This window comes from Oncorhynchus tshawytscha, linkage group LG02 (genome assembly GCF_018296145.1).
Source record: "Oncorhynchus tshawytscha isolate Ot180627B linkage group LG02, Otsh_v2.0, whole genome shotgun sequence".
Taxonomy (NCBI): domain Eukaryota; kingdom Metazoa; phylum Chordata; class Actinopteri; order Salmoniformes; family Salmonidae; genus Oncorhynchus; species Oncorhynchus tshawytscha.
This window is the reverse complement of record NC_056430.1, coordinates 57,189,709-57,216,608: the sequence shown is the minus strand read 5'-3', so window position 1 is coordinate 57,216,608 and position 26,900 is coordinate 57,189,709. Positions and strand designations below refer to the sequence as shown.

At 40.7% G+C, this 26,900-nt stretch overlaps 1 protein-coding gene across 3 annotated transcripts in view; it reads right to left on the bottom strand.

Annotated features, from left to right (window-relative positions):
• Window positions 1-502: 502 nt before the first annotated feature.
• The window catches only part of cpne1 (copine I), a 66,510-nt gene continuing 40,112 nt past the window's right edge, over window positions 503-26,900 (bottom strand). For 2 of the 3 annotated variants that reach the window (XM_024444285.2, XM_024444274.2), the window contains exons 6-16: window positions 26,745-26,828; window positions 22,379-22,468; window positions 21,916-22,014; window positions 21,482-21,568; window positions 20,589-20,648; window positions 19,956-20,089; window positions 19,400-19,454; window positions 19,250-19,301; window positions 10,601-10,734; window positions 4,745-4,981; window positions 503-4,488 (exon numbers count right to left, since the gene is read on the bottom strand). In XM_024444285.2, the coding sequence (XP_024300053.1) occupies window positions 4,375-4,488; window positions 4,745-4,981; window positions 10,601-10,734; window positions 19,250-19,301; window positions 19,400-19,454; window positions 19,956-20,089; window positions 20,589-20,648; window positions 21,482-21,568; window positions 21,916-22,014; window positions 22,379-22,468; window positions 26,745-26,828 (1,146 nt within the window). In that variant the 3' untranslated portion in view covers window positions 503-4,374. Of the gene's footprint in view, window positions 4,489-4,744; window positions 4,982-10,600; window positions 10,735-19,249; window positions 19,302-19,399; window positions 19,455-19,955; window positions 20,090-20,588; window positions 20,649-21,481; window positions 21,569-21,915; window positions 22,015-22,080; window positions 22,177-22,378; window positions 22,469-26,744; window positions 26,829-26,900 lie in introns of all 3 variants that reach the window. The other variant, XM_024444293.2, reaches the window with a different exon arrangement.

The following is a 26,900-nucleotide window of genomic DNA, read 5'->3' as shown; positions in this document are numbered from 1 at the left end:
AAATCAGGTTCAGGGACTATGGAGTTTGAGTTCATAAATAGGAAAGAGTAAAATGGAAGCAGTGGCCTCCCGAGTGGCACAGTGCTAGCTAGATTCTGGGTTCGAGTCCAGACTTTGTTGCAGCCGGTCGTGACTGAGAGACCCACAGGGCGGCATACATTTGGCCCGGCATCGTCCGGGTTAGGGGAGGGTTTGGCCGGCAGGGATGTCCTTGTCCCATCGTGCACTAGTGACTCGTGTGGCGGGTCGGGCGCAGTGCACACTGACACTGTCGCCAGATGTACGGTATTTCCGACGACACATTGGTGCTGCTGGCTTCCAGGTTAAGTGGGCATTGTGTCAAGAAGCAGGGCAGCTGGGTTGTGTTTCGGAGGACGCACGGCTCTCTGCCTTCGCCTCTCCCGAGGCCGTATGGGAGTTGCAGCGATGAGACAAGACTAACTACCAATTGGAGAGGAAAAAAAGGGGTAAAAAATAAATAAAACCACAACCAGGCAAGTCATAAGGAAATATGTATTTATTTCAGAATGCAAAAGACATGTTGCAAAAAGCTATATTTCAGAAAGGGTGAAAACAAAAGCATTCTAAATATAATTGGCTGAATGTTGGTATGGCTAGGCTTAGATAAGGTTATGGTCTCTTGGTTACAATTACAATGATATTTCATTTTTATATAATTTGTGTTGGCTCCTTAATTTAGTTCAATTAAATCTCATACTCAACTTTTTGGCATTAAGTTAGAAAGTGTGTTTTTTCTAATCTAAATGGCACAAATGCTGCCATCAGTCTTGCTGTATAACGAACACAAAATCAATCCCATGGCCCTGTGTAACCCAAACAATGTGGGGCAAGAACAAAAAAAGTAAGATTCTGTTCAAATGTGTAGATTACACCCAAATCCACTTTGGCCTCAAAAGCACATTACTAAAGCTAACCAGATTCATGGCACAGAGAACTCATTTTCGTAAATAATAAAATAAAAATATAATAGAACATTTGTCTTAATTGTAATTGCACACCACATTTCGGAAATACAGAGACCCCTTTGAAAAACAGCCATCATTAGGTCGTCTCACTGTACAAGGTTGTTTAAAATAAAGTTAATCAATAATAGTCAATTATCTAAACTCACTAACTCAGTTTTTCATATTCACATATTGTAGCGGAGACCCTATTTTACAAAATCTGTGGTGTTCGTTGTCCCCACCATTAGCACACTTGATAACAGGGAGTGTAATTTCAATCAGACCACTACAATTTAGCTGGTACGCCATAGGTATTAAATAGTACTGACATTTTAACATCCAACTACTAACCACAAAGATGGCTGCCGGTCCTCTCACCGTTGAATGGGACTGTCTATTCCAGCGGTACTTAACTCATACCCTACGAGGTCCGGCGCCTGCTGGTTCTCTGTTCTACCGGAATTTATTTCACACACACCTGGAGTCTCGTTTGAGGGGTCTATTCGATCATCTATATTTCTACGATTTCAACACGTTTCCTATAGAACCCTCAAACTCAACTCTGGATCTCAAAGCCAGTTCCACTGTATTTTTTTCACTGTTCTCCTCTAAATCAGTGATTGATTTAGACCTGGGAAAGCAGGTTTGTGGAGTTCATTATGAGGTATAACAGAAAACCAGTAGGCTCCGGACCTCGTAGGGTGAGTTGAATACCCCTGCTATAGAAGATTGACAATATTTAAAACAATGGATATTCCCATTCAAGTCAACACTCTCTGATGGGTGGACCTGCAACAATTTTTATGGTACCATTTGGAGTTAAAATGTTACATTATAAATTCACATTTTAGTATTATTACTGTATTTAAAGAGTATGGTGGGCATAACAAACACCGAATTTGATGTGAAATAGGGTATAAACTACAGCATAACACAAGAAAAACATGTTTTGTTAATTGACGTCAAAAAGGTGTAAAAAATGACAACCCTGTTTGTATGCTTTCAAATTGCATCAAAATCAATACTTTGAATCAATTACCAAGATATGGACATGGGGGACGACCCTATAATGTAAATACATAAACATTACATTCTCAAATCTATCATTTTAGTTTCCATTGTTTTAGGGAGAAAATAGAATAGGCGAAAGCATCTAAACATCTGGATCAATAGCAATTTCCTAATAATATGGTGTTCAAATGGGGGTAGTAAATAATGTGAGAAGTTCTACAGCACTACTCTAATTAAGGCACATTTTATTTATCTTTGGTACAAAACTTTAGCAATCCATAGCATACATTCTATTGCAGCAGATTAATATGATTTAGCATACATTTCTAATTAATCTCCAGCATGAGAATACCATTCTATATTGGATACGTTACAAACGTCAACATGTGAACATTACTGGAGCCACATCAGTTTGTTTCAGTTAGCTCGCTAGAGTTTTATAAATTGATTTAGAGTTAGCTAGCTACCAATCCTATTCCTACCTATACTGTAGCGTCATGCCTCCAGTTAGGTTTACATTTTGGCATTTGTGACATACACTTTAAGCATATTAAGTGCAAGGTGGTGTATAATACCAGCTCTCATAATGTGACATACATTATCGTTAAAAAAAAACTACATTGCATAAAGGTTAATAAGCAGTGCAAAAGGCCATGCACAAGTATTCAAGTTTGAGTGGTGGAATGATAATGGCCAAGATGTAATAAACACAATTAGGAAATTAAGATGTTTGCACTGATAACGTAGAATCACCCTGCCTAACCTCTAACGGAGGAAGCGTCTTTGCAATGAAAATAAAGATGAAATAAAGTGAAGTATCCCCAAAGAAAAAAAATAGTAGGCTACAAACACACTGCCACTGCCCAACAAATACTGCTAAGAAACACATTATGTTAAAGTCTGAAGTTCTAAATTGGAGTTTGGTATAGTTCCAAAGAGATTCTGACTTGCAACACATGAACATGTACAAGATACAAGACGAATGCAGCCACTTCAAACTCGAAAATCCAAATCTGACGATGGCCAGACTTCCAATACGGGATTTGAAAGGCTGGCCACACAAGACAAAAAGGTGTCCGCATGCTTCCTATCCGAAACAGTTTGGCATAGTTCGTGCATATATTAGGACGACATTGACATTTTTTTGTCTGTTCGCACGCAAAAAAAATCTTGAGTTAAGCTGAATTTCGGTAGCCGAAGTCTACACCCCTTCGTCAGTCATTGGTCAACAGTAATGTTTGTCAATTTTAATTTAAAAAAAAAAAAACTTTATTTAACTAGGCAAGTCAGTTAAGAACAAATTCTTATTTTCAATGACAGCCTAGGAACAGTGGGTTAACTGCCTTGTTCAGGGACAGAACGATAGATTTGTACCTTGTCAGCTCGGGGATTCAATCTTGCAACCTTTCCGTTACTAGTCCAATGCTTTAACCACTAGGCTACGCTCCGTCATTCAACAAAGTAAAAATTTATGATAGATTTCTTCAGTTATCTTAGATTATTTCTGACTATTTTGAGGAAGTGTATACTGGCTACAGAGTCTCAAGTTGGACAAACTGCTTTTTCCCCCCCTCAAGCGAAGGTCTTTTATGAGAGTATGCAAGCACACTCCCTGGCACCTAGGCGATTTCTGCTAGGTGCCAGCCAAACCAAAGCATACAGAAGCCTTTAGAAACATGTAACGTGCGGTGCAAGCTAAGCATTTGTAGCCATTATTATTATTATGAAGATGTAACACCTTGATCAGACCTACAGCATCATTGCAGCAATGCTGCAAAATCAATTCTGGCGGTCAAACTTTTTTCATTACATAATACAATCGTTTTACTGGATGTGTGAAACAAAAGTTCAACATTCACCTTTTGTTACTATTTCCATCAAGTCTACAAATACAATTTAATGCATACGTTGGATAAATCCATGTATGCGCCACACAGAACGCACTGCTTCTGCAACAGAGTTTTGGTGTACCAAAACGCAATTACGCTCTTGGTCTGATCGAGGAGTTCAAACTTTTGTGTTACGCGAGTAGCCTACTTTATTTAATCAAATGTTTTGAAGCTGCATTACATGAAATGCATTATTATTTTGGCTTTATTTAAAGCTCTCCTTTCCACAATTTAACATCACCCTTCTTGAACTCCTTGTTACTTCCAGAGGAATGAAAGAAGAATATCTGAAGCAGCAAAGAATGAGAAATATCTGACTGTAGAAAAAAGAGATATATATATATATATATATATATATAGTGGAATCAAAAGGCAAAATGAGCATTGACAGAAATAATTTCAGTATTTTCACATCCAATAGTGGGCATACTCAAAACCCCTGTGTGGTGGAGTGTGCTGGCTCCCTCATGTGGCTAGGAATGCAAAGTGCTGCATTTCTGCTTGCTCCACTAAGCTTTGGGGGCAGGAATGTTGACCGGATCCAGTTTCAGCATCTTGAAGTAGGACACAAGTTGATTGGGCACTTCAGCCAAGACACTCTGGGCGAGGGCTTCCTTAGGGGCCTGCAGAGGGCGGAAGGACAGTGAGAATGAAAGTGCTCCAATAGCAGTGCAACAAAACATACAAATAAATTCAAGATAGAAAAGTAGGTAAAACCTGTCAATATCTCGCCAAAGTGTTATGGAATGGTGCCACACTACCCACTGATACTATTACTGATGTACACTTGTGAATCTTCTCAATTCCTCGCCAAACTGGTGTGGTACTGGTACTGACAATACACTTCACAATGACAAATGCAGATTAAAATAAACATACATTGGCAAACTGTCTGAGGGGCACAAACTGCACAATATCCCTGGTCACGGGCTCGCCACTCAGGGACTTGAGTACGCCGTCGTCTCCATCTAGCAGCTCCATGGCCTTGAAGTCTGCTTCGCCCACCCCGATGATGATGATGGACATGGGCAGCCGTGAGGCCTTGACGATGGCATCCCGGGTCTGGTCCAAGTCCGTGATCTCGCCATCGGTGATGATTAGCAGGACAAAGTATTGCTGAGGGAAGTTAAGGACAGAACAGTTTGTTAAATTTGATTTAATTTGAAATGAACACAAATGCACTCGACATGGCAAATCCTCCTGCTTTCCACTGTGTTCATTCTGACCAAGACACTTTTTCATAACTGTTGAGTAGGCTTGTATTGTAAATGTCTGATTTCCATCATGTTTGTACACAGTGCCATTGGAAAGTATTCAGACCCCTGGACTTTTTCCACATTTTGTTACAGCCTTATTCTAAAATAGATTAAATTGTGTTTTTTCTCTCATCAATCGACACACAATACCCCATAATGACAAAGCAAAAGCAGCTTTAGAAATTTTTTCAAACTTTACAAAATATCACATTTACATACAGTACTAGTCAAAAGCTGACACCAATTCATTCAAGGGTTTTTCTTTATTTTATTTTCGAAAACAATTTTCTACATTATAGAATAATAGTGAAGACATCTAAACTATGAAATAACACATATGGAATCAATGTGTTAAATGAAAATATATTTTATATTTGAGATTCTTCAAAGTAACCACCTTTTGCCTTGATGACAGCTTTGCACACTTTGGGCCTTCTCTCAGCCAGCTTCATGAGGAATGCTTTTCCAACAGTCTTGAAGGTGTTACCACATATGCTGAGCACTTGGTTACTTTTCCTTCACTTGGAGGTCCAACTCATCCCAAACCATCTCAATTGGGTTGAGGTCGGGTGATTGTGAAGGCCAGGTCATATGACGCAGCACTACATCACTCTCCTTGGTGAAAGCGCTTACACAACCTGGAGGTGTATTTTGGGTCATTGCCCTGTTGAAAAACAAATGATAGTGGGACGAAGCACAAACCAGATGGGATGGCATGTCAGTGCAGAATGCTGTGGTAGCCATACTGGTTAAGTGTGCCTTGAATTCTAAATAAAATCACAGACAGTGTCACCAGCAAAGCACCCCCACACCATCACTCCTCCTCCATGCTTCACAGTGGGAACCACACAAAGAGATCTGCATCTCACAAAGACATGTTGGTTGGAACTAAAAATCTCACATTTGGATTCAGACTTAAGGACAGATTTCCACCGGTCTAATGTCCATTGCTTGGGTTTCTTTGCCCAATCAAGTCTTCTTATTGGTGTCCTATAGTAATGGTTTCTTTGCAATTTGACCATGAAGGCCTGATTTATGCAGTCTCCTCTGAACAATTGATGTTGAGATGTCAGTTACTTGAACTCTGAAGCATTTATTTGGGCTGCAACCTGAGGTGCAGTTAATTGCCAATTTCTGAGGCTGGTAACTCTAATGAACATCCTCTGCAGCAGAGGTAACTCTGGGTCTTCCTTTCCTGTGGAGGCCCTCATGAGAGCCAGTTTCATCATAGTGCCTGATGGTTTTTGCAACTGCACTTGAAGAAACATTCATTTTCTAGATTGACTGACCTTCATGTCTTAACTTCACTAGGGTAGGGGGCAGCATTCGGAATTTTGGATGAAAAGCATGCCCAAATTAAACTGTCTGCTAGTCAGTCCCAGAATATAGGATATGCATATAATTAGTAGATTTGGATAGAAAAGACTCTAAACTTTCCAAAACTGTTAAATAATCTCGGAGTATAACAGAACTGATATGTCAGGCAAAAACCAGAGGAAAATCCAACCAGGAAGTACTATTATTTTGAAAGGCTGTTTTTCCAATGAAAGCCTATCCACCATACAAAGACTTAGGACACAGTTCACGAGCTCTGTGCCTTCCTCTACATGTGATCATTGTTTCAGGCTTTTACTCTGAAAGTGCTGTATCTCCCTCATTTTTCAATCAGTGACCAGTGGAAATTTCCATTCATCAGCCATGCGAACGCGCCTTTCTCGTTTCTCCTTTCCTATTGCCGAAGCTTTTGTCCGGTTGAAATATTATTCATTATTTATGACAAAAACAACCGGAGGATGGATTTTAAACATCGTTTGGCATGTTTCTACTAACTTTTATTGTACTTAAAGTTTTTTTTTTTTTTTGTCCTGGAATTAGTGCCCGCCCGCGCCTTCTGAATTCGGATTACTGGACAAAATGCGCAAACGAAGAGGATTTTGCTCATAAAGAGGGACATTATCGAACAAACAAACATTTATTGTCTAACATGGAGACCTGAGTGCCACCAGATGAAGATCATCAAAAAGGTATGATTAATTTTAATGCTATTTCTGACTCCTTGGCTGGAAAATGGCTGTATGCGTTTCTCTGGCTAGCTAACAATCGCAAAGTGTGCTTTCGCCGTAAAGAATTTTTGAAATCTGACACAGCGGTTGCATTGAGGAGAAGTTTATCTATATTTCCATGAAAATACTTGTATAGTTTATCAATGTTTATGATGAGTAGTTCTGTCATTTTATGTGGCTCTGTGCACTTTCACCGGATGTTTGTTTGAGACAATGCATCTGACCACAATGCGCCAATGTAAACTCTGATTTTTGGATATAAATATGAACTTTACCGAACAAAACATACATGCATTGTGTAACATGAAGTCCTATGAGTGTTGTCTGATGAAGATCAAAGGTTAGTGATTAATTTGATCTATATTTCTGCTTTTTGTGAATCTATTTGGCTGGGAAAATGGCTGTTATTCTGTGAATAGGCACTCACCTAACAATTGCTTGGTTTGCTTTAGTTGTCAAGCCTTTTTGAAATGGTGTAAAATACATGTATGCTTGAGGAATTCTAATAATGTGATTTCTGTTGTGTTGAATTTGGCGCCCTGCAATTTCACTGGCTGTTGACGAGGTGGGACGCTACCGTCCCACGTACCTTAGAGAGGTTAAAAGTAATGGACTGTCATTTCTCTTTTCTTATGTGTCGTCTCCCGAGTGGCGCAGCAGTCTAATGCACTGCATCTCAGCTAGAGACACCCTGGTTCGACCACAACTGGCCATGATTGGGAGTCCCATAGTCCCAATTGCCCCAGCATCATCCGGGTTTGACCCTGTGTAACCCTTCATTGTAAATAGGAATTTCTCTTAATTTCCTAGTTAAATAAAAGGTTAAATAAAAATGTGAGCTGTTCTTGCCATAATATGGATTGTCTTTCACCAAATAGTGCTATTTTCTGTATATCAACCTTACCTTGTCACAATACAAGTGATTGGATCACACACATTAATAAGGAAAGAAATTCCACAAATTAAGTTAATGCATTCCAGGTGACTACCTCTGGTTGAGAGAATGCCAAGCTGTCATCAAGGCAAAGGGTGGCAATTTGATGAATCTCAAATTAATTGGATTTGTTTAACACTTTTTTGGTTACTGTGTTATTTCATAGTTTTGATGTCTTCATTAACCTGTTGAGTGTAGGGGGCAGTATTTTGATGTTTGGATGAAAAACAGGCCCAGAATATGCATATAATTGTCAGATTAGGATAGAAAACAATAACATTTCCCAAACTATCAAAATATTGTCTGAGTATAACAGAACTTGATAGTGCAGTTGAAAACCTGAGGAAAATCCAACCCGGAAGTGCTGTTTTTTCCTGAAAGCTCTGTTCCATTGCCTGCCTTCACTCCATTTAAAGGGATATCAACCTGATTCCTCTTCCTATGGTTTCCACATGTTGTGAAGAGTCTTTAGACAGTTTCAGGCTTTATTTTGAAAAATGAGCGAGAAAGATCACATCGCGTCATTGTATGGCTGGGTGCCAGCTGCGTTTTGCATGTGCAACAGCTTGGAGCAGACATTTTCTCTCTCTCTCCTATTGAAGAAGCTACAGTCCGGTTGAAATATTATCGATTATATATTGTAAAAACAACCCGAGGATTGATTATAAAAAAACTTTTGACTTGTTTCTACGAACTTTATGGATATTATTTGGAATTTGTCTGCCCGGTCGTGACCACTCGAACCTGTAGATTTCTGAACATAACGCGCCAACCAAATGGAGGTATTTTGGATATAAAAATAATCTTTATGGTACAAAAGGAACATTTATTGTGTAACTGGGAGTCTCGTGACTGCAAACATCGAAGATCAAAAAGGTAAGCGATTCATTGTATTGCTTTTCGTGAACAATCTACTTTGCTGCTAGCTGTTTGTAATGTTTTGTCTGCTGAGAGAGATGTCCTTACATAAACGCTTGGTATGCTTTCACCGAAAACCTTTTTTGAAATCTGACACGCCAGGTGGATTAACATCAAGCTAAGCTGTGTTTTGCTACATTGCACTTGTGATTTCATGAAAATTAAATATTTTTAGTAATTTAATTTGGCGCTCTGCAATTCAGTGGATGTTGACGAAAATGATCCCGCTAAACAGGATGGGTGCATCAAGAAGTTAACAAGGACAACACACAGGTCTTTCCATCATTGTATGATTTGTGTCCAAATGAACAAGCTTACAGACAAATGTCAAATAGCGAAGCACTTGAGTTGGGTGCGCAATTATGCAGGTACTTTCCCCGAAACGGATGACAAACTGGATTCGTTATCCCTTTCATGCCCTGCCTCCAGTCCACTTACCAATATCTGAACAAGAGAGCCTCATCGAAATTGCAACAAGCGGTTTTGTGAAAATGTAATTTAAATCAGAAGCCACTTCCAGATTTCCTGATTGGGCTGTGCTCAGAGTATCCTCCCGTGGCAAGACACTGATGCCCTTTGCAACCACGTACCTATGCGAGTGTGGAATCTCAGCCATCACTAGCATGAAAACTCAATACAGGCACAGACTGTGTGGAAAATGATTGAAGAGACTCTCTCCAACACAACATTGCAGTTATGTGCATCTTTTCAAGCACACCCTTCTCATTAACCTGTGGTGAGTTATTCACAATTTTCAATTAACAAATAAGGTTTTATACTTAAGATGGTTAAATAAGAGCAATTATAATTATTGATTATTATTAGTGCCCTGGTCCTATAAGAGCTCTTTGTCACTTCCCACGAGCCAGGTTGTGACAAAACTCATTCTTATGTTTAATAAATGCATTGTATATAGTGTATGTGGCAGACTTACAATGATGGCAAAAAACAACATTTGAGAGTGTGCTGACCCTGGTGCTAGAGGGGGTACGCAACTGGAGGTTGAATGTTTGAAGGGGTACGGTACTATAAAAAGTTTGTGAACCACTGCTGTAGAGCATCTTCTGTTTCCAGGTGTCAAAGTTATCTATAAAGAGTGATTTCAACAGAGCTACAGTAATCTTTTAGCCAAGTGTGTAATGCCAGTAGCCTGCTGAATCTTTCACACTTGTGGGCCAATAGAGCTGCCAATGACAACAGCTGGTGCAATGGCGGAGGAGGTCCGGCCATTCTGTCGCCATGACTGGTTTTGCAAACCCCTCAAGGATCGAAGGGCGGTGGGGCCCAATGGAACCGAGCCAGCTGTAGTAGCCTTTGTGGCCGGACTCTCAGGCAGCCTCACATTCCCTTCCTGGAGCCCACCCCTCTTTATTCACGTTTTTGTTTAGTCTGACGTTTTCTTGTTTAATTTGTACAATTGCAAAGAGACTTTGGGTCCTTGAAAAGCGCTATACAAGTCTCATGTTTTATATTATTATGGTCTATTTTAAAGGTAAGCTGAAAAAGTGAAGATAACCTTTAATGAGATGGAGGGGAAGAGGTGTTGCATGTGGTCTAGACTCACCGATGCGTTGTTCTGCTGTGCCGCCCCTGACGCGATGCCTGCCACGTGGTTTATTATGGGGGAGAAGTTGGTTGGACCGTAGAGCTTCACCTGAGGTAGGGCCATGCGGTAGGCCTCCACAATCCCCTGGACCCCTGCAACATATTAAACACACAGGGCCAGTTTGAGCTTGAACTGGTGTAGGTAGGTCAGTGATACTCAAATACTATTGGGGAAAGTTCACACACATTTCCTAGGCGGCAACAGTCTGGATGGATATTGTAATTTATCGTACATTTTATGACTTGGGTTAAATGTTTTTGCATAAAATGTTTTGAGGAATACTGGTAAATGCATCAAATGAGACTAATTAAATATTTCAATTAATTAAAAACACTATTTTGATTTTGAAAATGTGCCTTACAGTGCAGGAATTTGTACATTAGGCTATTTTAGTACAACATTAATTATTAACCTCTCTGGGATCGTTCGGGACGCTAGCGTCCCACCTCGCCAACAGCCAGTGAAATTGCAGGGCGCCAAATTCAAAACAGAAATCTCATAATTAAAATTCCTCAACCATACAAGTATTTTACACCATCGTTAATCCAACCAGTGTCCGATTTCAAAAAGGCTTTTCGGCGAAAGCAGAACATATCATTGTTACGTCAGCAACTAGTCATAGAAAGCATTCAGCCATTTTCCAACCAAAGAGAGGTGTCACAAAAAGCAAAAATATAGATAAAATGAATCACTAACCTTTGACGATCTTCATCAGATGACACTCCCAGGACTCAATGTTACACAATACATGTTTTGTTCGATGAAGTTCATATTTATATTCAAAAACCTCAGTTTACATTGGCGCCATGTTCAGAAATGCCTCCAAAACATCCAGAGAAATTGCAGAGAACCACATCAAATAACATAAATACTCATCATAAACTTTGATGAAAGATACGTTTGACATAAAATTAAAGATAAACCTGTTCTTAATGCAACCGCTGTCAGATTTCAAAAAAGCTTTACGGCAAAAGCACAATATTCAATAAACTGAGAACAGCGTTCAGCCACAAAAGCAAGCCATACAGTTTACCCGCCAAATAGTGGAGTCAACAAAAGTCATAAATAGCATTATAAATCTTTGCTGATCTTTGTCGGAATGCACTCCCAGGACTAGCACTTCCACCTGAAATGTTTGTTTTGTTCGATTATGTCCAAATACCTCCGTTTAGTTCACTATTCCAAAGGCACAATGTGCGAGTGCAAAATCCAGACGAAAGGTCAAGAGTTCCATTACAGTTTGTAGAAACATGTCAACAATGTTTACAATCAATCCTTAGGGTCTTTTTATAATACATATTCAATAATATTCCAACCGGACAATAGCATATTCATTAGAGGAAAAAGGAACGGCGTGTCCGTGTGACCGCGCAGTAAAACAACTGATTGGCCTCAGCCTAGTCCACTTGTTGAAACAGCGCTTATTCGACACCCTTCCACAATAGAAGCCTCAAACAACTTTCTAAAGACTGTTGACATCTGCTGGAAGCCTTGGGAAGGGCAATCTGGCCCCATAGACACAGCATATTGGATAGGCAATCACTTAAATGAAACTACAGACCTCAGATTTCCCACTTCCTGGTTAGATTTGTCTCGTGTTTTCACCTGCCATATGAGATCTGTTATACTCACAGACATCATTCAAACAGTTTTAGAAACTTCAGAGAGTTTTCTATCCAATACTACTAATAATATGCATATATTAGCATCTGGGACAGAGTAGCAGACAGTTTACTCTGGGCACCTTATTCATCCATGCTACTCAATACTGCCCCCCTGTCACCAAGAAGTTAAACTTGACTGAAAATATGCACAAAAAAAGTGCAAAGTTGTGGCATTGCTGAAGAACAAAGTGGTTGCATAGTTATCTGTATGACAAAAGGTACACTGAACCAATGGCCTTCAACGGACAAGGACTTAAAGGGATCATTCACCCAAATATATGTTTGGGTCAAATGTCTCTTACCTTGATGTGTGTAGGCCAGAACGCAATCTGTTTTTCCACAGCCAGGATTTAGCATGATTAGCATTGTCTACAAATATGAATGTAATCCATGGTACCGATGCTTGCAAAGCTGCATTAGGAGAAATTTCCTAAAAAAACCACTTTAAAACTAAATTCGGTAGGTAGTGGAGTTGCAGGGATTTGTTTACGTGCATACTGCTGAAATAATTGCTGGAATTTTGATACTCAAAACAACCCATTTTCTTCTGTAGTCTCACAGCAACATCTGTTTCTGTTTGCTTTAACATGGACAATAAAGTTGATTACATTGTAATTTGAGTCTTCCATTGGGAACTCAGACAGATTTGACTACCAGCTGTGAACAAACTCACAGGTGGCTTGATTGAACTATCAGATCATTGGAATATTACTGCAAAAATAACTACATTTCCTGCGGGGAAAATAACATGAAAAGGTTCTTAGAGTATCAACGGTACCAAAAAGTTTAAGGAGCTTGCAATGCAGCTTTGCCAACATCGGTACCATGGATTACATTCATTTTTGGACAATGCTAATAATGCTAACTCATTATGGCAGTGGCAAAAGTAAACAACTCATTATTGTGGATTCTGTCACTCGTGGTCTGCAGACAACTCAAGGTAAGAGGAATTTGGCCCAAACATTTTGGATAAACCATTGCTTTAACAGTGGCAGTCAATATGCTTTGAAGTGATTGAAATGCATTACAGAAGGTATTGGAAAGTTTAGGAAAACATCAGGGATGACAATCTGTGTATTATCTTCTGTGGAGAATCAATTCATATTCCCCAGTCATTCTCTGGATGCGTCACACTCCTTTATAACGAATCCTGCAAAGCTTATGAGGGTCGTAGATGGAAACAGGAGACTAATTTGTCCATAATACTGCTGCTACCGTCTCTTATGCCTGGACATCAGAACAGCGATTACTCGCCTTGAACTGGACAAATTCTTTCTTCAATGAGTTTGACGAGGGATTTACTGCAGACACCCAAACAAGCCCTCATCAGCTGTTCCGGAAAATTGTGTGATCACGCTCTCCGCAGCCAATGCAGTAATACCTTCAAACAGGTCAACAATCACAAGGAGATTGGGGTGCCTTGTGAGGATCCAGCGACGAGTGCTTAATCTGCCTTTGCCATCGGTACTATTGGCCAATGTACAGTAGCTGGATAATAAAGTGGACGAACTACAAGAACGTATATCCTACCAATGGGACATTAAAAACTGTAATATCTTGGCTGAGTCGTGGCTGAATGACGACATGAATAACATACAGCATCGGCAGGATAGAACAGCCACCTCTGGTAAGACAAGGGGTGGCGGTCTATGTATATTTGTAAACAGCTGGTGCACGATATTTAACTTTTTATGGCTGCAGGGGCAGTATTGAGTAGCTTGGATGAAAAGGTGCCCATTGTAAACGGCCAGCTCCTCAGTCGCAGTTGCTAATATATGCATATTATTATTAGTATTGGATAGAAAACACTAAAGTTTCCAAAACATTGTCTGTTAGTATAACATAACTGATATTACAGGCGAAACCCTGAGGAAAATCAAAACAGGAAGTGGCTTTTATTTTGAAAACTCCATGTTCCATAGCCTCCCTTTGCTGGATTTAAAGGGATATAAACCAGATTCCTTTTCCTATCGCTTCCTCAAGGTGCCAACAGTCTTCAGACATAGTTTCGGGCTTTTATTTTGAAAAATGAGCCAGAACGATAACATCGCGTCAAGTGGTCACATGAGTTTTGCTTGCGCAACAGAGTTTGGATAGTATTGCTTTTCCCTCTCCTACTGTGAAAGACATTTGTGGTTGATATATTATTGATGATATTTTAAAAACAACCTGAGGATTGATTATAATTTTTGTCTGCGTTGTCGTGACCGCTCTTTCCTGTGGATTTCTGAACATAACGCGACAAACAAACGGAGCTATTTTGGATATAAAAATAATCTTCATGGAACAAAAGGAACATTTGTTGTGTAACTGGGTGTCTCGTGAGTGAAAACATCCAAAGATCAAAGGTAAACAATTAATTTGATTGCTTTTCTGATTTGTGACCAAGCTTCCTGATGCTATGTGTACTTAATGTTTTGTTGTGCGATCGATAAACTTACAAAACGCTTGGATTGCTTTCGCTGTAAAGCAGAATTTCTAAATCTGACATGACAGGTGGATTAACAAAAGGCTAAGCTGTGTGTTCCTATATTGCACTTGTGATTTCATGAATATTTGTAGTAGTATTTATTGAATGTAGCGCTATGCTATTCAGCGGTTGTTGATGACACTTATCCCATTAGTGGGATTGCAGCCATAACAAGTTAATGAAGTCTCAAGGTTTTGCTCGCCTAAGGTAGAGTAACTCATAAGCTGTAGACTACACTATCTACCAAGAGAGTTTTCATTTATATTCTTTGTAGCTGTCTATTTCCCACCACAAACCGATGCTGGCGCTAAAACCACACTCAATGAGCTGTATACCGCCATAAGCGGCGCGCCTAGTGGCCGGGGACAATAATGCAGGGAAACTTCAATCCGTTTTACCTCATTTCTATCAGCATATTAAATGTGCAACCAGAGGGGAGAAAAAAACAAAAACTGTAGACCACCATTACTCCACACAGAGACATGTACAAAGCTATCCATCGCCCTCCATTTGACAGATCTGACCATAATTCTATCCTCCTGATTCCTGCGTACAAGCAAAAATGAAAGCAGGAAGCACCAGTGACTAGATCAATAAGAAAGTGGTCAGATGAAGCCGATGCTAAGCTACAGGACTGTTTTGCTAGCACAGACTGGAATATGTTCTGGGATTCTTCCGATGGAATTGAGTCGTACACCACGGTAGTCACTGGCTTCATCAATAAGTGCATCTATGACGTTGTTCCCAGTGACTGGACGTACATACCCCAACCAGAAGCCATGGATTACAGGCAACATCCGCGCTAAGCTAAAGGAGCTGCCGCTTCCAAGGAGCGAGACTAACCTAGAAGCTTATAAGAAATCCCGCAATAATCTCCAAAAAAACATCAAAACAGGCAAAGTGGCAATACAGGACTAAGATAAAATTGTACTACACCAGCTCCGACGTGGCAGGGCTTGCAAACTATTACAGACAAAGGGAAGCACAGCCGAGAGCTGCCCAGTGACACAAGCCTACCAGACGAGCTAAATTACTTCTATGCTCGCTTCAAGGAAAGTAACACTGAAACATGCATGAGAGCATCAGCTGTTCTGGAAAACTGTGACCACGCTCTCTGCAGCCGATGTGAGTAAGATCTTCAAATAGGTCAACATTCACAAGGCCGCAGGGCCAGATGCATTACCAGGACATGTACTCCGAGCATGCGCTGACCAACTGGCAAGTGTCTTCACTGACATTTTCAACCTGTCCCTGACAGAGTCTGTAATACCAACATTTTTCACGCAGACCACTGTCGTGTCTTTACTATCATTAACTGAAGACTTAAAGTTTTTAATCAAAGATTCTATGTAAATAGCATTTCGTGATTAACTAAATCAGGCAAATGTAATTAACTAGGTCGGGGCACCAAGGAAAATATTTAGATTACAAAGTTATAATTTTCCTAATATAACTTTTCAGACATTTTAATATCTGATCAATGACATTCTTTATTTTACCTCACGTTAGTCTCATTGTTCTAGAAGACTGTGTGATCACGCTCTCCGCAGCCGATGTGAGTAAGACCTGTAAACAGCTCAACATTCACAAGGCCGCAGGGCCAGACGGATTACCAGGACATGCGCTGACCAACCGGCAAGCGTCTTCACTGACATTTTCAACCTCTCCCTCTCAGAGTCTGTAATATAAACATGTTTTAAGCAGACCACCATAGTGCCTGTGCCCATGAACACTAAGGTAACCTTCCTAAACCACTACCGACCCGTAGCACTCACGTCTGTAGCCATGAAGTGCTTTGAAAGGCTGGACATGGCTCACATTAACACCATTATCCCAAAAACCCTAGACCCACTCCAATTTGCATACCGCCCCAACAGATCTACCGATGATCTCTAGTGCACGCCAAATTGCCCTTTCACACCTGGTCAAAAGGAACACCTATGTGAGAATACTATTCATTGACTACAGCTCAGAGTTCAACACCATAGTGCCCTCAAAGCTCATCACTAAGCTAAGGACCCTGGGACTAAACACCTCCCTCTGCAACTGGACCCTGGACTTCCTGACGGGCCACCCCCAGGTGGTAAGGGTAGGTAACAACACATCCGCCAGGCTGATCCTCAACACGGGAGCCCCTCAGGGGTGCGTGCTCAGTCCCCTCCTGTACTCCCTGTTCACTCATGACTGGACGGCCTGGCACGACTCCAACACCATCATTACATTTGCAGATGACAAGTGGTAGGATTGATCACTGACAACGACGAGACAGCCAGGTCAGAGACCTAACACAACAGTGGTAGGCTTGATCACCGATAACGATGAGAGCCTATAGGGAGGTCAGAGACCTGGCCATGTGGTGACAAAAGGAGATGATTGCAGACTACAGGAAAAGGAGGACCGAGCACGCCCCCATTCTCATCGACGGGGCTGTGGTGGAGCAGGTTAAGAGTTCCTTGTGTCAACATCACCAACAAACTAACATGGTCAAAGCACACCAAGACAGTCGTGAAGAGGACACAAAAAAACCTATTGCCCCTCAGGAGACTGAAAAGATTTGGCATGGGTCCTCAGATCCGCAAAAGGTTCTACATCTGCACCATTGAGAGCATCCTTACGGGTTGCATCACTGCCTGGTATGGCAACTGCTCGGCCTCCGACCGCAAGGCACTACAGAGGGTAGTGCGTACGGCCCAGTACATCACTGGGGCCAAGCTTCCTGCCATCCAGGAACTCTATACCAGGCAGTGTCAGATGAAGGCCATAGAAATGGTCAAAGACTCCAGCCACCCTAGTCATAGACTGTTCTCTCTGCTAATGTATAGCAAGCGGCACCGGAGCACCAAGTCTAGGTTTAAGAGGCTTCTAAACAGCTTCTACCACCAAGCCATAAGACTCCTGAACATCTAATCAAATGGCTACCCAGACTATGGCTACCTAGACTATTTGCATTGTGCCCCCCCCCGCTCTGTTTATCATCTATGCATAGTCACTTTAATAACTCTACCTACATGTACATATTACCTCGACTAACCGGTGCCCCCGCACATAGACTCTGTACCGGTACCCCCTGTACATAGCCTCGCTACTGTTATTTTACTGCTGTTCTTTAACCATTTGTTTTCTTTTTTTAGGTATGTTTCTTAAAACTGCATTGTTGGTTAACTTCTTCGATATAGGGGGCGCTCTTTTAGTTTTTGGATAAAAAAAACGTTCCCGTTTTAAACAAGATATTTTGTCACGAAAAGATGCTCGACTATGCATATAATTGACAGCTTTGGAAAGAAAACACTGACGTTTCCAAACCTGCAAAGACATCTGTGAGTGCCACAGAACTGATGCTACAGGCGAAACCAAGATGAAATTTCAAACAGGAAATGGCCCAGATTTTGAAGGCGCTGTGTTCCAATGTCTCCTTATATGGCTGTGAATGCGCCAGGAATGAGCCTACACTTTCTGTCGTTTCCCCAAGGTGTCTGCAGCATTGTGACCTATTTGTAGGCATATCATTGGAAGATTGACCATAGACTACATTTACCAGGTGCCCGCTTGGTGTCCTCCGTCGAAATGATTGCGTAATCTCCAGCTGCGTGCATTTTTCCATTTGCTTCAGAGGAGAAACCCAACTGCCACGAATGATTTATCATCGAATATATATGTGAAAAACACCTTGAGGATTGATTCTAAACAACGTTTGCCATGTTTCTGTCGATATTATGGAGTTAATTTGGAAAAAAGTTTGCCGTTGTAATGACTGAATTTTCTGTTTTTTTTCTTAGCCAAACTTGATGAACAAACAGTCTCCTCATTGAAAACATCCAAAGTTCTTCAAAAGGTAAATTATTTTATTTGAATGCTTTTCTTGTTTTTGTGAAAATATTGCCTGCTGAATGCTAGGCTTAATGCTATGCTAGCTATCAATACTCTTACACAAATGCTTGTGTAGCTATGGTTGAAAAGCATATTTTGAAAATCTGAAAGGCTAAGCTTGTGAGCCAATATATTTATTTCATTTGCGATTTTCATGAATAGTTAATGAATAGTTATGGTAATGAGCTTGAGGTTATGATTTACGCTCCCGGATACGGGATTGCTCGACGCAAGAAGTTAAGGGCATGTAAGCAAGCATTTCACAGTAACGACTACCTGTTGTAGTCGGCGCATGTGACAAATACAATTTGATATTGGAGGTTACACACAGAACTACGGTTCTAAGAACTAAAATCGGCACATTCGGTTGACAGTGGAAAATACAGTCGGTGTTATTCGGTCCGTGTTGAGTATGGCCGCTGTAGGTTTATATGTTTAAAATGGCAGTTAAATGAATTAATAAATCATTGTGCATTTAGGCCAACAACAGGCAGAGTATGGTTTCGTTTAATCTAAACAGGTTGGATTAATAAACATGAGGTGATAGTCATGCTGATGTACGTGGATTATATTTACATACACACTTCACAGAAAGGAAATATTTACCTTGACAGTAAGGATTACTTGGGTTGAAGTTCAGTGCAAATTCATGGGATACCTGCAGGGTTAATAACAACAATTTACTAACTTATAAAACGTGTTTTCCTGAAATATTTATTTGATATTTGATGCTTTTACATTTTTTTTTTATCTAACCTTGAAGTCTGGGGGCACTTGAGCTCCAAATCCAAAAGCAGGGAAGAGTTTGTCACTGAGGAAGCACATAAAACATAGACTATCACAATTACCATGAAAACAATGGAGGGATGTTGTCCACGCCTCAATACAAGAGTCACAGAGTAACAGGCCAAACCTGCCATGTTAGTCCATTTAGGTCCACACCTCTTATAGAAATAACAATTTGGTAATGATTCCTTAGGGCTAAACATTTCCATGACCTAAATCTGCCCAACCAGGAAGTCAAGATGTGCTCTTATTCATCTCAGTTGCTGTATTCGGATTCCCTTTGCCTCTCCCCCTAAAATGTGCAGTTCCATCTTCCTCTCATAAATTTAACAGCATTGAACTGGTGTCAGCATGGGCTGGAGAGAGTACCCACCATACTCGTTAAACCAGATAATTTATTTTTAAAATGCGGTGGGGGTGAACAAGTGTACACCGAGGAGAAGGTAGGGAATCTGAATTTAGCCATCTATTAATCTACTCATGGTCTCTCCCTCTTCGGGCGTTCTACTGAGCAGAAAGTTCTTACGTGTCATAGTCCTGGACAACAAGGCCCACTGACCAGGTGGCCGACAGGTACTGGTTCAGACCGTCAGGACTCAGGTAATGCAGGGACTGTGGAGAGCGAGGGTCGCCGTTTGACCCAGTGAAGTCAATGCCCACCTTAGAAAAATATAGGAACCATGAGTGATGGTCCATATTGGTACAAAAAGCTTGAATAAAATACTCTAAAAGCAGCATTCCGGGAATGGTACATCAAATGTTGGAATTTTATAGGTCTAGCCATTGATTCTTAAAAGAACTTGTAAATGCCTCATGAGCTTAGTCTATTTGCCGTGCCACATCAGAACTGCAAATATAAGCTTATAAGCTTTTACTCAATTGTTTGTAATTGCTGTAAAATCTGTACTCTGTCTATTTTGAGTGGGGTTACATTTCTCCAGCCCCATCCCTCAGCCATTTACAATTTGACATTTAAAGTCATTTAGCAGACTCTTATTCAGAGCGATTTAGTTAGTGCATTCATCTTAAGATAGCTAGGTGGGATAACCACATCACACATTTTCAATCCAGCAAAGATATTGCTTGAGTTTTAGACATGCACTAATAAACAAAACTTCAACCGCTTACTTCTGATTGTATCTGAAGAGCCTGCACTTACCGTAAAATTTATTTGGCAACCTCCCATGACATAGTCCAGGAATGTGTACTGTGCCTGTATCTAGGGGGAAATTACAATTTGCTTTAGAAGTATCAACTTTTAAAAATAGGGTAAAATCTAAGGGATATTGATAAGCTACTGTGCAATTGTACTGAACAAAAATATAAACACAACATTTAAAGTGTTGGTCCCATGTTTCATGAGCTGAAATTAGATCCCAGAAATGTTCCATATGCAAAAAAAAAAGAAGCATATTTCTCTCAAATTTTGTGCACAAATGTGTTTATAATCCCTTTAGTGAGATTCTCCTTTGCCAATCAAGATGCTGGTTAAACAGCATGATCATTACACAGGTGCACCTTGTGCTGGGGATAATAAAAGGACACTAAAATATGCAGTTGTGTCACAAGACAATGCTGCAGATGTCTCAAGTTGAGGGAGCGCGCAGTTGGGCATGCTGATTACAGGAATGTCCACCAGAGCTGTTGTCAGAGAATTGAATGTGCATTTCTTTATCATAAGCCATCTCTGTTGTTTTAGAGAATTTGGCAGTATGTCCAACCGACCTCACAACCGCAGACCACGTGCAACCACGCCAGCCCACAACCTCCAAATCTGGCCTCACTTGCGGGATGGTATAATTGGCTGAGGCTGGCACCCCAGTGGGTGGAAATCAGTCAATTGAAATAAATGAATTAGGCCGTAATCTATGGTTTTCACATGGGTGGGCATAGACCCACCCACTTGGGAGAAGGCCCACCCATGTGAAATCTATAGATTAAGGTCTAATTCATTTATTTAAAATGGACTGATTTCCATTTATGAACTGTAACTCAGTAAAATCGTTGAAATGGTTGCATTTTATATTTTTGTTCTGTATTATTATAACCTACCTGGCAGCTCTTGACACTGATTACTCCAGAGTTTTTGTAACTCTTCTTCTTCTTCTTCTTCTCTGGATGGACACAGTCAAACTCCACCTGATCACAATGGACAATATACACAACTTCCTCAAATACAAAACTACCATCACCATGATTAGATACAGAAGGCAGAAACAATTTACATTAAGTTAATATATAATGTATATGGTATCTATACTGTAAAGGCACAAAACAATGATTCAATTGTAATCAGAAACTGACAAAAAAACATGAGTAATTAGTGAAGTTACTGTGTAGTGGGATACAATTAATTACACAACTTTAAATTCATGCAACATGGTATCTTTACAATTTAATATCAAGGGGGATCAATAGAGAGACAGAAGCTTAATGGTAAGGTAAGCAAAAAGTAAAAGTGCTAGAAGAAAAATACATGGTCTCACCGGTGAACCATGGGCAGCTTTCTGCAGCTCAGACACATTAGTTTGGAAAACACCGATAAGGTCATGCGAGCCATCACTATCATAATCAGAGCAGTGGACCTGGGGAAGGGGGACAGGAGAGAGGGAGTTTGAGACAAAAGGACAGAGAGGTTCTCTTTGGCTCACCGCACGGTCTTTAGCATCCAAAAGCTGGCGGGTAGTGCAAGTAAACTCGCCTATCATATCTGAACTGGTGTCTTCGTCCTTATCGTAACAAGTGACCTGCCAGTAACAGACACATAGGTAAGCCCTGGGGCTACAGTAGGTCAGAGATAACAATAGGGCTGTAGGTTATATCAAGACAAAACAACTTTTTTTGTACAATGTCTAATTCAACAGGTTCTATAGGACACCATAAGCTCTGAAAGTTCTCTACATGCTAGTGCAGGTCTGTCAAATGCCACGGTCTTTTAGCTATTCATACCTTGATTGGTTTGCTCATGTCACAGTTGCAGAATGTTTGCAGAGCCACAGTGAATTTCTTCCATGACGGACTCAGATTATTCTTGACAACCTAAAAAAATAAATACAAAGAATGTAAAATAAAAAAAGTTCAAATGTGACCAACGGCTCAAAATTGGTCTTATGTAACAATGTTTAGTTGTATTTTTGTATTTATTTTTACATTGGATATAAGAGACTTGGGTTGCAAAGCGTCGGAAAACTTTCCCGAAAATTTTGCTTAAATTCATCAAAAAAGTTAGCTTAAACAGTGAACCTTTTTTGTGGGATGCACATAAGGCTATTCTAGGTCTTGTGGCATATTTTAGTTAAACTATCCCCAATTCAATGGAATTGCAACCCTCTGCATGCACAGTGCATTCTTCCATCACATGTGCAGTGCACTCTTCCATCACATGTACAGCTGATTCTCAAGATCTTGCACACTAATGAAAAGCTTTAAGCCCACACTACCCTGTCTGAGCCAAGGACTACATGCTTTCTGGTAAGTTTTGATTACAATACTGGGTGGAATGTATATATTTCATGACATTAATTTTTGTTAACTAGTAAAGAGTAGCCTACAGAAAAGTGTTTAAATCATTTCTAACAACACTTTCTGGTAGTTAGTTTTTGCTACCATGTGGGTTTTAGCTTGCTTGAGCCTGCTAACTGAGGAGTGTTAAATTCACCTGTTTCCATACAAGTTTCATTTTAAAACATTTACCTTACAAAAGAGCTGTTTAAATCTAACTGCTTAACTATTTATCTGTACATGGAATTGTATATATATATATATTTTTTTTTTAACTCATTGTTTTCTAATCTTTACAGGAAAATGCCACGGGCACTATCTGATGTGGAGACATTTCACTGCAGCGAATGTAGAATGAAAAGCTGTGTACATTTGAAAATGTGCCAAAGCATGTGAAGAATGCAAAGATGAAGAATCATCTGGCCAAGTGCCATAAATTCACTCAGCGCTCACAAGCAACCTCTGACAAAAGTCCCTCTACTTCCAGTCGAGGGAAAAATGATGAATACACCTTAGATAGCAACAGCTCATGGTCCTCCTGGAATTCGAAGTTGTTTTGACTCAACGGAGGAACGTAGTCAGAGAAAGGCTGATGAATGTCTTACTCAAACTGTGTATGCAACTGGTTCACCTTTGATGCTCACAGGCAATGTGTATTGGAAGAGATTTCTGAATGTTCTTCACCCAGCATACACCCCTCCAACCAGAGGGGTGTATGCTCATTTGCTGGATGCAGAGTTCAAGTGAAGGTCAAGCAAATCATAGAGAAAGCAGACTGTATTGCAATCATCTCTGATGGGTGGTTGAATGTTCGTGGGCAAGGAATAATGAACTACATCAACTCCACCCCTCAACCAGTATTCTGCACAGACACACCAGTCTCTACATTGCAGATGAGCTGAAGGCAGTCAATGACCTTGGACCACAGAAGGTATTTGCACTGGTGACAGACAATGCTGCAAACATGAAGGCTGCTTGGTCTAAAGTGGAGGAGTCCTACCATCACATCACACCCATTGGTTGTGCTGCTCATGCATTGAATATGCTCCTCAAGTACATCATGGCACTGAAAACAATGGATCCACTCTACAAGAGAACCAAGGAAATGGTTAGGTATGTGAAGGGTCATCAAGTTAGCAGGACACTACCTCCCCAAGCAAAGTGAGAAGAAGACCACCACATTGAAGCTGCCCAGAAACACCCGTTGGGGTGGTGTTGTCATCATCTTTGACAGTCTCCTGGAAGGGAAGGAATCTCTGCAAGATTCGGACGCCTTGACGATTTGGACAGCCCCATCAAGAGGATCCTTCTGGATGATGTATTTTGGGAGAGTGGTAAGCAGCCTGAAACCTATAGTAGTAGCCATTGCACGGCTTGAGGGAGACAATGCCATCCGGTCTGATGTTCAGACTCTGCTAGCAGATGTAAGAGAAGAAATCCTACTGCCCTGCCCACTTCACTGTTGCTCCAAGCAGAGTAAACTGCAGTTCTGAAATACATCAAAAAGCGGGAAGACTTCTGCCTGAAGCTCATACAGGCCTCAGCGTACATGTTGGACCCCAAGTATGCAGGCAAGAGCATCCTGTCTGGTGCAGAGACTAACAAGGCCTATGGTGTTATCACTACCGTGTCTCGCCACCTTGGTCTGGATGAGGGCAAGGTTCTTGGCAGTCTGGCGAAGTACACGTCCAAGCAAGGGCTTTGGATGGAGATGCAATATGGAAGTCGTGCCAACATATCTCATCAGCTACCTGGTGGAAGGAACTTAGTGGATCTGAGACTCTTTCCCCTGTTGCCTCCATCATCCTTCAAATCCCACCAACATCAGCCACCTCAGAGCACAACTGGTCCTTGTTTGGGAACACACACACACACACACACACACACACACACACACACACACACATCAGGCTGACCAATACAAGGGTTGAAAAATTGGTTGCCACCCAGGCAAATTTTAGGCTTGTTGAGGATGGCTCGCTGTCAGGCTCAAAAAGGTTGGAAAGTGACAGTGAAGATGAGGCCTCAGTCTGATGTTCAAGAGGTGGACATTGAGGATCTCCAGGGAGAAGACATTGAAGCCTGAGTCTAGAAACTGAAGCTTTGGTTGTCTTCCTCTATCATTTTACAGATGTATATTGAAAATGTTTTTGGGAGATGCGATGGATAATTGGTGATCACTCAATATTCCCTTTCTTTCGTTGTTGAGTGAAATCATCCCATGTGAAGAGTCAACTCATTTAATCAAAATTCAATTGGTAACTGAAAAAAAAAAAAGGTGTGTTAGACAGGATTACCTAGACATACTGACTAGCTCAGAGGCGCACTATATGGCAAACCAATCCAAAATCATCTCTCGGCATGTCCAGCTCACTCATGGCTAGTGGGAAGGTTGCTGGCTTTTTCTTTGGCTAAACCAACTAGACTCGTAATTTAACAATTGTATTCGTATTTACAGATGGAATACAAGTTTGTTATTAAGATACATGAAAGTTCATGTTTTTCTGCCAAAAACAAATTGTGATAATAAAAAATAAAAACGTTTATGTTCAAACAGCTCTGTGAAGTAGTGACCCATGACATACACCTAGTTTCCTGAAATGGGTCACAAATGACTGAGAGCAACAAGTCACAACAAATAAAAATTACAATTGCAACCATGCCAAAATAACAATACAGACAAATAAGGTCAGGCACGATACTCTCCATTAAACAAATACTACTTTAGAGAAAGTTTCAAACATGCTGTTCTGGTGAAAACAACTTCAACAGACAGAATGGATTATCAAAAATTAGGTAGCTGTATTCTGGACTGGTCTCAGAGTAGTGCTGGGCTTGTGCAAAGAAGCGGGCATTTTAAAGAAACATGGGTGGCGAAATGCGCGCGTCCTTGAGGAAATTCATGGAGGATAACTACTAAATCAGTTTTCAATCACATACACAACTAAACCTTTTTATGAAAGCAAAACATGACAATTTATTACCAGTATTCTGCATCATAAACACCCAATGAGTATTCAGTCTCGTAGTCATTTTCCTTGAGGAAATGCATGACTACGAAAGCAGTTGAGTTCCCATACACAGAGCAACAAAAAAAAAGCAATTGTGACAACATGAAGATCTGCAACCAGTGTATCCTCATTTGACTTTGCTGATATGTGTTGGTATAAGACTGGTATGAAGGAAGGCCAGGGGTGTTCTATGACAGTCCGAGAGGGCCAAAACACTTACTGGGTTTTCATACACTCCTAATAAGGGACCGACTCAGACCTGGGACACCAGTTAAGTGCAATTAACGATCAGGTAGAAACAAACAAAAAAAGTGTTTCGGAATTGAAAAAACCTGCTGTAGGCCATTTCTGCCTGCTCACTTCGTAAATTGGTTGTCACCAGCTCGTCAACAAACTTGTAGCCGGGCAAGCAAACTCTTGAGTCGGCCCTTGAGCACGCTTGCTATTGGGGTTTAGAAACTGGACATCGACAAGTTTAATATTTCACCTTGCCCTCAGTAGCCCACACAACTGCAATTAAACACGATAGATGTCAAATGTTCACAACACATTAAGATGTTAAGATACATGCAATGTTTTTCCAATGTATGAGTGATTTTACGACATTCATTCTGAGTTTCACCAACTTTGATGAGCCTTCCTCTCTACAGCCTTGTCTGCCCGAATCTCTGCACTCGCTGGCAAGAACTGACAGAAACCAATTACATGTGCGCTTTCAATAAGCCTACTTTCTTTTTGACATACCCAGTCTCTGTTCCACATATTGGGTTGCAGCTACCCCAAAGAAATATGGTGATAAGTACCTCTGTTCTGTGAACCAGCTGCCACTTGCCATCATCTCCTTGCTTAAAGAATTCTAGGAATGGATCAGATTTCCCAAACAAGTCCTGCAATAGAGACAACCATGAGCACTGGGGAATAAATAATGGGCGGGAGAGAATTCAGAACTGTTTATTACA